Raw genomic sequence first — 17,132 nt, 5'->3', positions numbered from 1 at the left:
AACCCTGACATAAAAATTTAAAAAAAATAAATTAACTAGAATAAAAATAAACATCTACATTTTTTTCTTTCTTCAATTTTTACGGCAAAATGTTAGTATGGAACAACTTTTTTTTAAACTTATAATTTCATTAAAATAGGTGAGAAAAGTTAGAAATTATTGATAGTTATTTAGGAATAGTTTATTATTTTTTATTTTCATGCATATATTTCTAGCTCTTTTTTTACAATTAGGGTATTTTTTGTCAACAATTCTCAACTTTTTATCAGTTGATAAAAATCAATGTTCATTATATGGTGTCCCAGAAATTGTTAGCTTCTACTGCACCTGCAAAAATTTGTGGATGGTTGTTAAAATGGTGAAAAGTTTTATTTACTAGATGGAGATTTTATTTACAGCTAAAAATTGAACAAGGTATTATAGTATTTTTTGAAACATCATTACTATTATTTCGCTGTCAATCCAGAACAATAATTTACATTCAACATGCCTGCTGGACAAAAGGTCGCGTTGTGTTGATGAAAAATAATCGCTAATCGATAATGCACTATTGTTCAGGTCGTATATTTAGCAACGCTGCTTAATTATCAATGTTCTCGCCTTTCTCTGCTGCATTTTAAATCAATTGATAATTGTACAATGAAAAATCTCTCTCCAGCCTCGACACTGTTATACATTCGTACATGTCGCACGTATCCCTCGTTTTCTTTAAAAGTAGCCATAATTATGGTTTTTCATCAAAAAAATATGCTCTTTTCAAGTTGATATCCAACATAAATGCTGATATACATTAGTGTACAATGAACTCGTTTAAATATCTTTCGGTATTCGTTAGAAATATACGTGCAACAATAATAAATTGCTTGTAAATCATGTAAAAAATTTTAAGTTTGTAAATTCATTCAAAAATTAATTTTTGTAGTTTCTGTTCATATTGCATATTACGTTTTTTCTTTTCCACGCTATAGATATTCATAAAAAAAGTATGTTTCTTGGAGTTTTACTTGCAGGAATGATTAAAAAAAGGTTGTATTCACAAAAAACTCCAAAATAAAAGCATTTACGCTGTACCACATGAGCCGCACTAAGTCGACGTGTGAACTACTTTTAGTTGAATCTATTTCAACCTCTTTTAATAAACAAAATTTACCTATAATATAAATTTTTGCATTTTAAATATACGTTTTTGCTTTTTTTATAAATATTATAGTAGTCTTCTCATTTTATATGCAAAACAGTCTGAGTTGACAATTATTAATCTTATTTCAAGACGCTCCTGTCATTCGCTCCAGAGAAATACTTGCACCTTTTCAATTATTTTACTAAATAAGAGTAAAGTGAAAAAATTTAAGAATTAGTTGATTTGCTATGTACAAATAATAAAAAAAAAAAAAAAGTTTTACATCTATACGATTTATAATCGCATTTATACTCACTTTAAAAAGAGACAAAAAATAACTAAGAAATTCAATATTGAGTCTTTCAGGTGTAAGAGTATTTTCAATCCAAGAATAAATTTTTTGAAGATACAATAATTAACATATTACAATTATGGATAAATTCATTGATATAACTTTCTGACGAAAATCTCAGATGTCGGATGAAACGCTTAAGATTAAGTTTTAAAGATTTAAAGAGTCCAAGACAGCGTTAAATCAGAAAAAAGTCTGGAACACAAATCGATATTTTTTAGTGTGCTATCGAGCAAACGTTGATACAAATCATTTATTTAAAAAAAAAAAAAAAATACATTTTAGATAGGATTTTTACCTTGCAATGACTCTGGTAAGTATAAAAAAGGGATCACGTATAAGGTATTAGAAATTAAATATAGAAAAAGGGATCACGTATAAGAAACTCACTTTAAAGGCCGTTTATACACAAGCGCTCAAGAGCAAATTCACAGAAAAAAAAAATAGTCCAGACATGCCTGCATGGAGTGTCTGAGTTGTAGACAGAGATATATACGGTGCCCGCCCGTGGATGAAAAAGAACAAGTCTTGCTCTACTTTGTGCGTCAGTGCTCGGTCGCAAGCTTCTTGGGCTGACGGTCTTGGGCTCGCTTCAGTCGTATCAACAGGAGATCGTGCAATTCTTCGACTTCCTTTTGATTCGCCTGCACCACAAAGATCCGGATTTCGCCTTGGGCATCCATCGCGGTAAGTCGGAGGGATTTCGGACCGGCCCTCTCGACTGTCATTCCAGACCACACTTTAGTATTGAGTAGTAGCCTCTGTGTGCCGGCTGCTCGGCTAATCAACCGCGACTCTTCGTCCTTGTCGTTCAGCCGAAGCGAACCTCTACCTCGCTCCTGATAACTACTCGTCGTCTGTATAAGAAAAAAAAACGCCATGAGATTTTTCTGTATGTGCTTTATTCACACCAAATAAGATTAACTTGAAACTTACTTTGTCGAACGCAAACAGTTTGCAATTAATTTGTAAAATGTTCGTCTCGTCCTCTTCGCCGGTCAACAACGCCACTTCGTCGTATTTCCTCTTGTTCGCGCGATTCGCCTCCTCCATCTCTTGTGCAGCCTGCGACAGCGTCAGACCAGGCTTGCTTGTACTCTTGGTGGCAACGGCAGCCGCATTGGAGAACATTAATTCCGTAGAGGTGCCGTTCTCGTTGGAGGCCGACTCCTCTTTGGGCTCCTCTTTCTCCGCGTTATCCAAACTCTCATCTTGTGCCACAGTGACGCGCTCCTTGAGGTTCTGGCCAAACACGAAACCCGGTGTCGATGCGCTCGCGGTGGCGACTGAACTATTTGTACTAGGCACTGGGTTTTCGTTTGAACTTTTGCTCAGTGCCAAGAATTTTGGTACCTCGGTATCATTGTCCTTTTCCTCTTTCTTTTCCGTTTCCTCGTTTTCGTGTTCCTCGCTATCTGCTACTATTTTTTGGTCTTCACTGTTTTCAGCCACAGCTGACTCACCGTTGTCAGAGTTGTTAGACACTTTATTAGTAAAAGGATTATGAAATGTGGCGGGCTTTAGAACACTTTTCGTCGCGTTACTGTTAGTCACGGCACCTAGAGCAGACGGCCTCAAAAGAGAAGGCTTTAAAACATATGGCTTGTTGCTGCTACTGGCATTTGAAGCGTTATCTCCAAATGTACTTCCAAATCTTGAAGCAGCAAAAGCTGAACCTAAAATGAAAAAGAATAGACCGTATAATCACACGTCAAATTTATAATCTTGATCTGTATGGAATGATGCTTTGAGATGGGATGATTTAATTCCTTGAATAACTCTTAATTAAAATAAGTCTAGTACCTTTTCCTGGCAATACCACGCATCCGTGCTTCACACTTGATGCATTGTTGTGCATACTGTTGGATGAACACGAACTGTCCGAATCCTTCTCCGCAACCATTTTCTCTGTCTCCTCTGCAAAGTATAAAAAACAAATTGAACTCACTATTGACACAAGACCCTCAAATCGCTTGCAGTATTCATAACCAAACTTCCAAGCTTGATAGAACAAGTAATTTAATTACAAAGCAATGCAACGGCAATAAATTTAACACGAAAAATCTTCCTCACCATTGGCAGAGTTATCGCTAGACTCCTCAGGACTGTCGATCTTCATGGTAATCTGTGGCTTAGGCTCCTCTGTTGAATTATTAGTCTCTGTGGAAATAAAAAAACAAAAAGCTATACTGATCACTGTCAACTCAACAGCACAAACTAGCAAAGAAAGGAATAATGAATGGATGGATCAATAAATTATTTTTTCTAGGCAGAAGATTCAGATAAGAAGGATTAAATGAAAGTTGCACGCGACACGCATGCCTGATGTACACTGAGCTCTTTGCAGTAGCAGAGAGAGGAAAATCAGGAGTCAAAGTCTGGGTGGGGGGGTTAGGACGAAAAAGCCGGGCCAAGGAGTCGTGACTCAGGGAGTAGATAGTCTCCGGCTGGGAACTTCAGAGGAAAACACGCACGAAATAACACGCACCGTTGCAATCCGCCATGTTTGAACGCAGCTCTGTCTCTCGCACAAACAATAATAACCACGCTCTAATGTAATTGGCGTGGAGATCTGGACTCCTGGAGTTTGGATTTGTAAGGTGCTGACTGCACCTGACACGCGCACGTTCGAAACACTCCGGATGATCCGGACGATGGCTTGTGCTTTCTCGCAACTCACCGACTCGTCACTCTCGTCAGTCGCGCGCGGAGTCACTTGCACACACGCTGACACGCTACATACGAAAAACTACAGCAGCTCATGCTCGCTGGAGTTGATGCTTCGGTCACCGGCGTGTCTTGATTTCTATTGGCAGCGCCATTTTAGAAAAACAAAGTTCTTACAAAAAGAGAGAGCCATCAGCACAATACTTTTAAAATAAGTGTATTTTTAAGTGTAACATACAGGTATTAAGAGATTTTGTGTTGATGTCCAGTGCATGCGGAAAAGCCCGACGGTTTGACCTTGACGTTTTTCTTTTAGTTTATATTGTGGTCTACTAAGAAACTCCCTTTATAGCCGGTTGTTACTAGTGATTTTTGTGCTCGCGGATTAAAGGACCAAACGTTATTTTATAACTTGTTTGTTGATGCCACAGAATCAACTTAACTATGACACCAGCAGCTCACGATTCCAGTGGCGAGTCAGGTAAATTTTATTATTTTTCTTTTAGGAAAGATTAATTGATTTTATGGTTGTACCATACGTTATTTTCTGGTTCCTGTAATTCTTGAGTTATTTAATTACTGCTGTACTCTAGTTGCTGTTGTTTGCATTAAGTACGGCTTTACCAATGGTTATGTTCTTTTTTTTTTTTAATAATACTAGATCAGGGTTAAAGAAATAAAATCATTTATTTTCATGTTATAAGGTTATGTTTCTCTTATAACTATGTTTTGCAAACTGGTTTGAATGTGAATGGAATTTAGATGTTTAATGTCCAAATTTATGCACCAGATTCTGACAGTGGATCGGCATCTTCTGCCTCGAGCCGCAGTGGCAGTCCAGCATCCTCACATGCTCCAGCTCAAACTCCCAGAGCAGCCACAACCGATCATTCCGACGATGACCATCATTCCAAGGCATCTCACACCAGCCGCTCCAGATCTGCCAGTCCAAGGTCTCACAAATCTGGAAGCAAGTCACCTGGTAGTCCAAGATCACACAGATCAGCCAGGTCCCACAGTAATTCTCCTGTCAGATCTCAGAGCAAATCCCCTGCCAGATCCACCAGATCCCAGAGCAAGTCCCCTGCCAGGTCCCAAAGCAAATCCCCTGTAAGATCTACAAAGTCTCAGAGCAAGTCTCCTGCTAGATCCGACAGATCCCAGAGCAAATCTCCCGCGAGGTCTGGCTCCAGGCGTTCTAGTGTTGGATCTGTCGGCAGCAAAAGATCGGGCTCACGTAGATCGAGAAGCGGCTCTCAGCATTCTGGACGTTCTGGGAGTGCCACATCAGCTAAGTCTAATCACTCGCGCTCTCCCTCACCTCACGGAACTCACAAATCAGACAGTCCAAAGTCAAATGCCAGTAAAAGGTTTACAATTTTTACTTTTTTCTAACTCTTCTCTTACACGCGCAAATAGTACCCACAAAAAATTATTCCAGGTCGCCTGATCGTCGCTCGGCTTCTCATTCACCCAGAAGCCGCAGATCCGCCAGTCGGGCGAGCGCACGCTCTGGCAGTCGTGGATCTCGAGGAAGTAGGCGTTCCGGCAGTAAGGGCTCTCATACCAGTCGTCGTTCTGGCAGTGGAGGCTCTCAAACCAGTCGACGTTCGGGTAGTCGTGCTTCGCAAACAAGTGGACACTCCGGCAGTCGAGGCTCCCAGACAAGCAGACGCTCAGGTAGCCAAGGCTCCCAGACCAGCAGAAGATCGGGCAGCCAAGAGTCGCGCGCGAGTGGCCGGTCCGACAGTCAAGGCTCCAGACGATCTGGCAGTCGAAGCTCGAGAGCCTCTTCTGCAGGTTCACGCAGAAGCAACAGATCTAGAAGCGGATCGGCAGGGAGTAAACGCTCGGGAAGCGCAGATTCGAGGAAAAGTGGTAGCCCTAAGTCTAGAAAGTCTCGCAGTCCAAAAGATAACAAGAGTGACAACGAATCCGAGAAGTCCATGAAAGTTGAAGGTATGGTGTCCTGTTTTTTTTTATCATTATTGGGATTTGTTGAAAAAAAAAATTGTTTTCTTTTTGTTTAATAGGCGAATTAAAAAAAAGACTACACGTGAGTGATGACGATTCAGGTTCAGAGAAAGAAAAGAAATCTAAAAAGAAGCAAATAAAGCTGATTGATTCGGACTCTGAGCCAGATGATGACATTGGAAAAATTGCGAAAGAAGAAGCAGAACAGATAACAGCTGATGCGCTTTTTGGTGATGCTAGTGATATCAGCAGTGACGAGGATGAAGAGCCCCAGGAGGAGATGAAAATTGAAAAAGAGGAACCAGTAATCAAAAGAAGCCGTAGTCGTAGCAGAAGTAAAAGTCGCAGTAAGAGTAGAAGTAGAAGTAGGAGTAGAAGTAGAAGCAGGAGTAAAAGCAGGGGACGTTCGGAGGAAAGAAGCGAAGTGCCTGTTGATGTATGTTCGATGTAATTTATGTCATAGAAGTAAAAAAGATATTGTGAATAACGTTTTGTAACTTTTCAGTTTGAAGATAAAGAAAAAGAAGAAGAGCCTGAACCACCTCCAGAAACTAGGATTGATGTGGAAATTCCCAAAATCTCCACCGATCTTGGACGAGAGATACACTTTGTTAAATTACCTAACTTTTTATCAGTTGAAACTCGACCCTTTGACCACGAGACTTACGAGGACGAAATCGATGAGGAGGAAACTCTTGATGAAGAAGGTCGAGCTAGGCTCAAGCTTAAAGTCGAAAATACCATTAGGTGGAAAGAAGAATTTACTGACGATGGCAAAATAGAAAAAATGAGCAATGCTAGATTTGTGAAATGGTCAGATGGCAGCATGTCTCTGCACCTTGGTTCGGAAATTTTCGACGTTTACAAGCAGCCTTTGCAAGGAGATCACAACCATTTGTACATAAGGCAAGGTACAGGTTTGCAAGGGCAAGCAGTTTTCAGAACAAAATTGACGTTCCGGCCACACTCGACTGAATCATTCACACACAGGAAAATGACAATGTCTCTGGCTGACCGTTCACAAAAAACATCTGGTATTAAAGTACTTTCTCATGTAGGCATGAATCCAGATCAAAACAAATATGAAATGATCAAGGTAAGGTTTGTGAGGTGATGATTTTTACTTAACACTAGGAGTGCATATATTTTTATTTAAATATTCATTTTTAGAAAGAAGAGGAAAAATTACGCATGGCTATGCGAGTACAGAGTAAGCCTAAAAAGTCTAGGGAGGGAAGAGGCGGTAATCGCGCAGCAGCTAACTATGGAAATGATCCGTATCACGATGAAGGATCGGACGATGAAAATGCCATATCATTGGCAGCTATTAAAAACAAATATAAAAAACCTGCTGGTGGTGGAGTTTCCAAATGTGAGTCAATTACTTTTTTCCCACTAATCATACTTATTTATTCAAAAAATCCTCATGATAACTTTTAACTACTCTCTTTTTTATTATAGTGGCTCAAAATATTTACTCATCTGATGAAGAGGGATCTGACTTTGAACGACCCAAAAAACACCCAAAAAGTAAGGCTCTTAAAGATTCGGATGAAGAATCCAAATCAGGATCTGAGGAGGAAGAATCAGGTAGCAATGAAGAGAATGATGGTGCAGACGAAGCTGCAGGAAAAAATGATAGTGAGGAGGAATGATTGTAAATTCGCATTGATTGAACTAAATCAGTTCTTTAGCTTTCTCTTAAGTGATCTATGGTCAACTTGTAAATTGTCATCAATATGAAATTGAAACATTTTGGTGAAATGTATTTTATAGAGTGATTAAATACGAAGTTTTTTTTTAAATTAAATCATCGTCAGTTTCATTACATTTATATCTATTACACTTATTGAGCATATTCTAATACAAAAAATTCAAAGCAAATTAAATACTTTATTAGTTTAGCATCAATCAAGCTTGTAAGGGGTTTTGTAAATTGCAAGCAAAATCACATGGTTATTAGAAAATAATAACTATAGAAATAGAGACTGTTTTCAATAAAATCATTTTATTTTATTTTACTACTTCAATTTCGAGGTAGTTACTTGATTATTTGGGATTGGAATTAGTATACTGTTACCTCTCGTCCAATAATTTCTGCCTCCATTTTTTGTAAAATGGTTCACTATGATTTCGTTTTTGTCAGAAGATGGTTCAAAAGATTAATGCCTTTTCAAAGTTTATATATCATTTATTTGTATGGTTTTCTTTATCTACATTACCAACAACTTTTTAAATTCGCTTCTATTCTCACAGGCTGAGACTGTCATTTCAGGTATAAGACGTATAAATACAAGAAAGAGTGTTGAGAGAAAAATTCTCGAGTACAATGCAATTGTGACATTATATCAAAGACTTACTTTTTAAGCATACGGTATAAAATCAGACTCTATAATAGTTTTTTTTACAAACTTACGCATAAATCGGATTTCATGTTATATAATAATCGTAAATACTGTCAAAATCGTGTAAAATTTCATAAAACGACGAATATAATTTGATTTTGAAAATCGTATGTTTTTTTTTTCAATAAACAATTACAGTAAAAAAGATTTGACAAGATACTAGGAAAGGTCGATGTACTTTTTTGTGACGACTAAATCACAGCATTCATTGAAGAAAGAAAAATTCGAGGTATATCTGAGATAAATGTACGTATAATACTTAAATTTATGCAGCTTATGAGATTATCCGTAAGAAACAAAACGACGAATAAATGAACGCAGCTTATCACAATGTCAAAGGTTTAACGCAAACGAAAAATTATCGGGTGATAATCACACATGCTTGCGGGAGACATTTCATATACCTATGTTTTGTTATCCTTCAGTTAATTTATTTAAAGGCAGTTATATAGCATCAGTAAAACGTTGAAACAATCTTTTAGTCTTTTCATCGTTAATCTTACAAATTGCTTTGATGCATTGGTATTGTTATACAAATGGTTAAAAATTTCAAACGCTTATTTGACAAAAATTTATTGTTTTAGGAAAAGATTTTCTTAAGTATCAATTTATCAAAGCAAGTTTATAAATGTGATAATTTCACGTAAAAAAGTCTTTGTTAATAATACATCGTTAGATCTTACATATGTTTTAAAGATAGACGTAATTAAATTTTATACTTAAAAATCTAGCTTAAATTTTATTGAATTCTTTCGCTTACTTGACATATCCACGTTCTTACGTTAATGTCTATTGCTACTTACAAACTATAAAATACCATATACATGAAAAAAAAAAAAAAACATTCACTCCGTGAAAAATCGGGTTTATCATATCTATATAATAATTCCATTCAATCGTTAAGGATAAGATCTAAAATTAACGTTGCTTCGATAAACGGAGTAAAAAACAAAAAAGTTTCAGCATAGCCGTCTCTCGCTCGCACATCAAATAAATATCATTTCGACGTATCTTTGCTTCAAGAGACTTTTCGAGATATTATCGAAGCACTCGTAATAACATGTAAAAATGATCGTACAAACGTCGAATGTACTCAACTGATACTGTATACTTAACTTATTATACTAATTAAATTTCGCATAGTTCAGTTTATTTATTTGTTTATTTTTGTTTTTGATGAATAAAATGTTTGAAGTTTGAGTGGAGGAAAAGAAATGACACAAATTGCTCGTAATTTACTGGTATTGCGCGCAAAACAATCAATAACCCAATTTTTAAAACTAATTTAAATTAAATTCGCACTACGTGCGTAGTTTGGCTCCTCAAAAAGAAAAAAAAAAAAAAAAATAATAATAATAATAATGAACAACAAAATTGTCAACACCACTGCTACGATCGAGCATTATTCCGCTACATCCTCTTTGAACCGAACGAAAAAACATCCAATGTCTAGTATATGTACACGCAGACACCGTCGCAGCAGTAAAAAAGCAGGGCCATATGCAGAGGTGAGGGTGAGCACGTCGCGGCGTCGCCCCGTTCGCGAGTCAAGAGGCGTATATATGTACAAGCATGTCCCACGTGTGTGCAAGGATGCAATGTGTATTTTATATTATCGTTGTCCCGGGGGAACTTCCGGCGTTCTTGGCTCCCTTTTTTCCCCTTCCTATTCCTCATCGTGATACACCTCTCACAGATCGGTCTCGAGCACCCGCGGGGCAACCAACTCTCAGCAGGCCTGAAACATGAAAAAACAAAACATTCGTTACATGGATTATTTATTATTATTATTATTATTATTATTTTCATTTAGCAAATATCTTTGATTCCAATTAAATTTTCTGATCAAAAGACTACACCGGGGTATGGGTGCAAGGAAAACTCGCAGCTGCTTCGTACAATCGGTAATGAGATCGCGTAAATAAATTTGATGGCCTATCTCTTGGGAAAGTATATTTATCATTACTATATATGTATGATGAATGAAAACCCAATCGGGCACGAGAGAGCCCATCGAACAATAATATCCCACTCTCTGCGTTTGCGTTTTCTCCATCTAAATCGGATCGAATCGGTTTTTAATTTACATTCGCACCGCGTACATATAACAACACGGGTACAAGTACGAGGGAGGAAAAAAAAACTCGTTAGATCTCTGAAAAAAAGAAATTAATATACCATCGATCGAGCTCTCGAGACGATAATATGATATGTATTACATTCAATCGAAAGAGTGTAGGTGTATACCACCTATATCAATTAAAATGAATTTACTTGTATACAATAAATCAACGATACAACAAAGCACAATATCTCTCTTTTTCCTTCCCCACATCCGATTCGTATAAGCTACTTTATCGCACAACAGGTACAACATATACACAAGCCATACGAGTGTAGACATACATAATAAGCAATCAAAAAAAAAAAAGAAAGAAAAAAAAAGTCGCGTATCAATTACTTCCCCACCCCCTTTTCCATGTATCAAAGATACATCCAACACCGTTTGAGCTCATTATACCTACGTTGTAAATTTATAACCCCTCCCCCTTTTTTTTAATGTGCATATATTATATACATACTTGATATTAGGAAGTTCTCGTAACGGATATGTACGCGGGGGTCTGTCCCTCATGCAATTATCAATTATAAAAAAAAGAGGCCGAAGGTTAAGGCCCCGGCATCGACGACAGGCGTGTGTCGCAGGGGAGAAAAAAAAAAAAGAGAGAGAGAAGCTTCGTTGTCGATTTAGCTCCACCAAGGATATAATAGGCAATGTATAAGGTTTCCGTTTGATCAGCGCTTTGATGGGATTTCACGCCCCGGGCCATCAGCGATTATCGTCCTAAGTGGTGTACCACACGTGTGAAAAGCAAGAAGATAGACCGAAGTAATCAATTGTACAGCGCGTATACGAATCGTTGACACTTTTTATCCTTCGTGTCCGTGCGGACGCGTAAAAGTATAGCCCAGCAGTAACTTTCACATCTTGGCGGGCGGAAGGAAAAAAAAGAAAAGACACGGCATTGATAATAATAATAATTTGCGTGATAGGGTATGAACCGGGCCTCGCTTTGTACGCGTGTAAACAACCACGATGTGAGACTATAAATGCACGCTCGTCAAGCTTATCTATAGTCGGTTGTGATGCTCATGTAGCCCCTCTCTGGGCACCAGAGATACCGAGATCCCGGACTCGATGCCCACGCGAACGGGGAAGGACCTAAACAGCCGATGATAGCGTCGCTGAGGACTTTTGTTCCGCTTCCGAGACCCCCGCTGATACTCCTCGTTCAAACGGTATACCCACACACACCTATACTCTTCTGTATACACAGGTACATGTGTAGCGAGCGCGGAAGTCTCATTAGTCGCCAAAGGGGGAAACCGATTTCCCGATCCCGATCGGTTTGCATGCCGTAGTCTGTCTTTTTTTTTTTTTCCTATACATTAACCCGTACAACACAGAGTGAAGCCTCTTTTTGGTTGAGATTATTTTTAATATCCGATTCCGAAGGGACAGGGAGAAAAAACAATTACGAGTCTCCATGGTTGGATGATCAGCGTCAAGGACGATCGGTGGGGGGGTGGCGAAAGATTATACAAGTCGGTCTTTAGCATAGAGTCAACGACCTGGGTGCTCCTATGATTACGTCGGCGATCGGTTCGTGATCGGCAAGTGTAATCTTCCTCCCGCAGCTTTCGCCCGGAAGTTCGGCGGGTGATGCGTGCATCCATCCTCGTATAGGCAAGTAGTGTATTCAATGTAAATTTAAAATTCTCGCGCTGCCGTACGCAAAACAATAGTATGGCTTACGCGTGTATATACGTGACGGCGAATCTTGCAGCGATCGTCCTGAGATTATACATATACGTGCGGTCGGGAGAGGAGCCTTCCTCATTGCTTCTTACGAGGAGGTAATACCAAGTGCTTTTTCCCGATAATTGCGTGCGTAGCTTCTTACCACGTGTGGGTGTATCCAACCAGGTATTTTTTCGACACGGGAAATCGATGTACTCTGTCACGTATAACTCTGATCTCACGATGCGCGCGGATAATAATACTCGAACCGGTTTCATTATTATAGGCTCAATAATTTGCTTTACTCCCCAAAATAGACTCTTTTCCTCCGCGGATAATGTAGTCGTGCTGAAAAACAGCCCCATTTTACTACAAAACTACAAAGTAATGCGGCCTCAACGAGTCGAACTCGAGTCGAACAACGACTTTTTGCGCGACTGGCAATCGTAAGTACACACATTCCGAGAGTGTACATATTGGATCTCTACTGGATAAAATTTGTAAGTAGGTACACGAGCGTGCGTGTAACCATACACATATATACATGCGCACGACCTCCTTCCTTGTACCAGTTTTACCTATATATATACTTACGTGTGTACCTAAACATATGGCATTATTGTATTTTGAAGCATCAGCGGAATGAGAACTCTGACCTCGCGTGGTGGAGCTCGGCGATTTCGACCTCCTACATATACTTGTACTCACTTACGTCTTGCATATTCTGTTGAAGAACGATCGAGGCGAAAAATTTGGCGCGCCGATTCCGTGACGTCTCGCGTGTGGAGTTAAAAATGAAAAAGCCTACGGTGACTCGGTTTTTGGGGACGAGGCCGAACAGATATGTCTTCCCGAATTCAGAGGAACGAGCCTGACATTTTTTAAATATTATTATCATTATTATTTATATCGAAATCACTCGTACGCGGGGGGTGAAAAGTGAACCAAAAAAATCGACTACTCCAAAAAATCACCGGTTTCTTGACCTCTGCCAAACCACCAGAGGAGGCTAATGTTACCCCCTTCCCCTCGATACACCGGAGAGAGAGAGAGGTGTGAACGAACTTTAACGGTAAACTCGAAAGGGAAGACACCGAGCCGCATTGTTCTTGGAAAATATTCGCCGATCATTGTTCTCCCGACCTTCTCGTGCGGCCGAACGTTCGATGAAGTTTGATCCACGGGGAGACCCCAAACTTTTCCTCCGCAAAGAGCCGATGTACCAGTAATTTGAAAAGCGTTGCGAAACGGTACACTTGAGAGAAAAACACAAAAAAAGTTTTACCGGTCGCGCTCTACTTGTCGGCGCGGGAGGAGGAACAAAAAAACCAACAGAGAGAGAGAGAGGCGGGAAGAACAAAACGTGCGATGGGTTTTTCCCCCACGCGCGCGCGCTCGTGTAAACATAGTTGTGACATTTTTCTGGATGTCAAGGTCTCTCCGTTTCAAGTTGCAGCGATGGGGGAGAAAAAAAAAAGAAAATTGCCAACGACCGCGGGTTAACATGCCTCTTGTACACGCGTGTGGTCTGGTTGAAACTGCTTGCTTTTTTTCATTAAATTCCCATTGAACGCACACTAATCCGTTGGAAAACCACGAATTCCCAATCCCTCCCTCCTTTTGCCTTGGTTATACGAGAAAAAAAAAAAAAAAAAAACCACGGGTGAAGAAGAAAGAAACTTGTTATCACCCCACGGGCGAAAAATCGAAAAATTGAGACCAAGTGCTGCGTCATCGATACATTATTATGTTTGCCCTTGTTTTTTTTTTTTTTTTTTCACTGGGCAACAAGTGGATGTACGTCCCTCCTCGACCTGCAACCAGCAGCATCAGCAGCGTTGCATGTTCACTCGCGGCGATAAACTCGTCCTCGAGGAGTTTGCTGCCTGCACACCTATACACAAGAGTCGATGACAGATTAGGCCGGCTGCTTCTCTTCCTCCTCTCAAAAGTTTATCGCCCTTTTGCCCCAACCCGAGGAAAACTATGTGTGTGTAACATATAGGCACACCTAACACAACTACTGCTGGGATATTTGTGCCAACGCGTTGAAAATTAATGCCATGTGTTGAGAATTTAATTTATTATTTGTTTGAACGAAGGATAACATATATATATATTATTACCAAGTGATGCAGGTGTGCATGAAATAAAAGCGCGCGTGTACGCATGAGCAAGCGAAAGCAATGAAATCCGGACTCGTATAGGTATACCTTTGCATGGCACCATCATCATCACCTTTCGCTTTTTAACAATCGAAAGCGCGCATTGCCCGCGCGAGTTTCAGTCTCGAGAGATACAAAGAAAAGAAAAAAATAAATAAATAAAAATAAAACAATTAAAAAGACAAGCCTCTCGTCGTGCTCGCGCAAGCAAAATCAGCAGCAAGAAGGTGATCGGACGGCCTGCGCGGTAATAAGAGAAAACTTCTTCTCCCGACGCGCGCGTGCAATGCAAGTGTATACATGCACTCGCGTGCGCAGCGTGTGGTATGATTTTTCACGGCGCAGTGCTCTCGGCGGCCTTGGACTTGTACGTGCCCGCATGAATTAATGACCCGCGCCGAGGTGCGCGCAAGGATGCCCCACGAAAATTATCTCACCCTCTTGCCCCCCCATCCCCTTTTTTCTTTCCCAGCTGGTGGTTTATGCTAATCCGGAGGCACTCTATACTTACGTGATATCGCTGCAGCGCGAGTTAATTTGTCGTTGAAAGTGCAGCGCGTACATGGATACAGTTGTTTCTCATGGACACCGAGTGCATTGTTTGGCGATGGAAAAAAAAAATCTGTTGATATATACGCGCAGTTCATAATATATTTTATCAAATGGCAGTTTCGATAGTTTGAGATATATGTAGTTACAGTTACAGAATTTTGCGCTGCATCAAGCATACCGTACCAAATCACTTTAATCGACTTGCTCGTATACGCGTCGAAAAATAATAGTGTCGACGAAGACGAGGATTACGCGTAAATTTAGCCGGCGATGGCGGGGTGTAAATTTAAATAAATCGATCCTCCGAGCGCCGTGCACGTGTATCGCGAGACACACCCGCTTTTTGCTTTTTTCACAAAGCGCGTACAGAAGTACTAGAGCACTCGACTAATACTCAAAAAATAGAAAAAACTATACATAACATGTATAAACGCGCGCGATCGTATGTAGGTGTAATTTTGTATGATTGAATTTGCAGCCCATTAAGAACGGATAAATCACTCGACGGGCCGCTAAACAACGAGGCAAAAAACCCGCGTTTGGCCCGTATGAAAACAAAAACCAGGAGGAGGAATTTCCTTATTAGCGGAGGAAGCGCGCCCACAAGCGCTCGGAAATAGCGTCGGGGTTGCCGGTGGGGTATATAATTGCGAATTGGGTCGGCAATTCCAGCAGAGGAACGCCGCGCTCCGACCTAATTTCCGCGCCAAAGGTCGTCAAGCATCGGCTGCGCGCTTGCGGCGTTAACGATGCCCCCGACGCTCGTAATAAACAAAAACGCTCGCGATCTGCTCCTGTATATATATATATACTAGTGTGCCATCTGGTTTTTGTCGCCGATCACGTGTGCGTATGTAGGCCGATGATTCAATCGAGACGGAGTTTGCAAAGTTTTTTTTTTTCTCCCTCCAGTACAGCAGCTTATACACACTTGACGCGATTTTTGTACGTTACATAACGGTTTCACTCGTCGTTTTATAAAAATCACAATGTGTATACACGAGTAGGTGCAGACCTTTCGAAAACAGATGCGCCGGGTTTCTCATTTTCTCGAGTGGGTCGCGGAAAATCGTCGCGTTTAATTCAATCTCGAGAGCGACATAGTGAGCGCTGTACTTTCATGGGGGGGTTTTTTTTCCTCTCCGGCGAGGAGGGCGTTGAACTTTCGACCTGTTTCGGAGAACGCGATCCGGAACCAAAGCAATATTAATACTTGTGGTCGGTGAAATGGCGAGGCTTTTTTTCTCCAGGACTGTTGTGTGCCTAATACATATGGGTGCGGGTTGATTCGATCGGCGATAAAATCAATCCACGCTTAGGTCTCCAACGGATTTTCAAAAGAAGATAACAATAACAAAAAAAAAGAATAGTACTCGGAGGGGGAGGGCAAGTCTTTTTGGCAAGTCTCCATCCAATTTTGCGGCAAAAGCTTTCCGCTTCGTCGCGTTGGTCGTTCCAGTACCTATGATATTATGTACTTGGAGGTCATCGCCCAGTGGATGTGCGCTGGCTTTGCAGCTATAGATTCGCGAAAAAATCTGCGCCAAGTAGGCGTCTTTAGGGACATAATGTACGTTATATCGGAGGATCCTACTACGTGCCTATAAATATACGTTTGATATAGAGTCGTGTTTTCTTATCTATACTCTCTCTCTCTCTCTCTACCCACTAAGTATAGCATGCAAGTGTGAGCGTGAAGAGCGTCTCGAGAGTCTTGACTTTTTTTTTTTTTTTTTTTTATATAGTGTAGAGATACACTTGGACAAGTGTACAAATTTATGAACTGCGAGACGACGAAACAGTTCGATGCCTGCATCCGTGCTACATAATAATATTACATACTGAGAGGCGAGTTATCGAGGGTGTATATATATATAACAGGCGTGCGTGCATCCACAGCGAATCATCTTTATTTCTTGTTTCGAAAAATCGTCGCGTCGCCCTTGGATGGTATACTTTTGTTTTTGTTTGTCAACTTTTTCCACCTTGTTTCTGACAAAAGCAATCGTCATCATGCACAATCGGACCCTACGTACCTCGTCTGGGAGTACAAGCCCTCTGTAACTGGAGATCCATCAATCTCCACTAACCGTAT

At 40.3% G+C, this 17,132-nt stretch overlaps 3 protein-coding genes across 6 annotated transcripts in view; 1 reads left to right on the top strand and 2 right to left on the bottom strand.

Moving 5' to 3' along the window:
- Window positions 1-304: 304 nt before the first annotated feature.
- RanBP3 (ran-binding protein 3) lies at window positions 305-4,141 on the bottom strand. 3 transcript variants are annotated; one of them, XM_089591809.1, is made up of 5 exons: window positions 3,961-4,141; window positions 3,546-3,632; window positions 3,252-3,389; window positions 2,409-3,148; window positions 305-2,329 (listed from the first exon to the last, which is right to left on the bottom strand). In XM_089591809.1, the coding sequence occupies exons 1-5, from the start codon at window positions 3,974-3,976 to the stop codon at window positions 2,018-2,020; spliced, it is 1,293 nt and encodes a 430-aa protein (XP_089447935.1). In that variant the 5' UTR covers window positions 3,977-4,141; the 3' UTR covers window positions 305-2,017. The 3 variants fall into 3 exon arrangements, with proteins under 3 accessions (XP_089447935.1, XP_089447936.1, XP_014206746.2); XM_089591810.1 differs by having other exon boundaries at window positions 3,312-3,389; XM_014351260.2 differs by having other exon boundaries at window positions 3,276-3,389; window positions 3,961-4,057.
- Window positions 3,966-7,899, top strand: Atu (Another transcription unit). The gene is made up of 7 exons (XM_089591808.1): window positions 3,966-4,620; window positions 4,930-5,509; window positions 5,581-6,098; window positions 6,173-6,549; window positions 6,619-7,209; window positions 7,284-7,485; window positions 7,575-7,899. Exons 1-7 carry the CDS (start codon window positions 4,584-4,586, stop codon window positions 7,766-7,768), a joined length of 2,499 nt encoding a protein of 832 aa, XP_089447934.1. The 5' UTR covers window positions 3,966-4,583; the 3' UTR covers window positions 7,769-7,899.
- Window positions 7,900-8,289: 390 nt separating this feature from the next.
- The window catches only part of Spec2 (CDC42 small effector protein Spec2), a 59,176-nt gene continuing 50,333 nt past the window's right edge, over window positions 8,290-17,132 (bottom strand). For both annotated transcript variants that reach the window (XM_014351253.2, XM_089592042.1), the window contains one exon: window positions 8,290-10,256. In XM_014351253.2, coding sequence (XP_014206739.1) covers window positions 10,248-10,256 — 9 coding nt within the window. In that variant the 3' untranslated portion in view covers window positions 8,290-10,247. The remainder of the gene's footprint in view (window positions 10,257-17,132) is intronic.

The sequence above is a fragment of the Copidosoma floridanum genome, unplaced genomic scaffold (assembly GCF_036245765.1).
Source record: "Copidosoma floridanum isolate Cflo_tuat_1 unplaced genomic scaffold, Cflo_Japanese_pri ptg000014l, whole genome shotgun sequence".
Taxonomy (NCBI): Eukaryota; Metazoa; Arthropoda; class Insecta; order Hymenoptera; family Encyrtidae; genus Copidosoma; species Copidosoma floridanum.
This window is presented reverse-complemented; position numbering and strand designations above follow the sequence as displayed.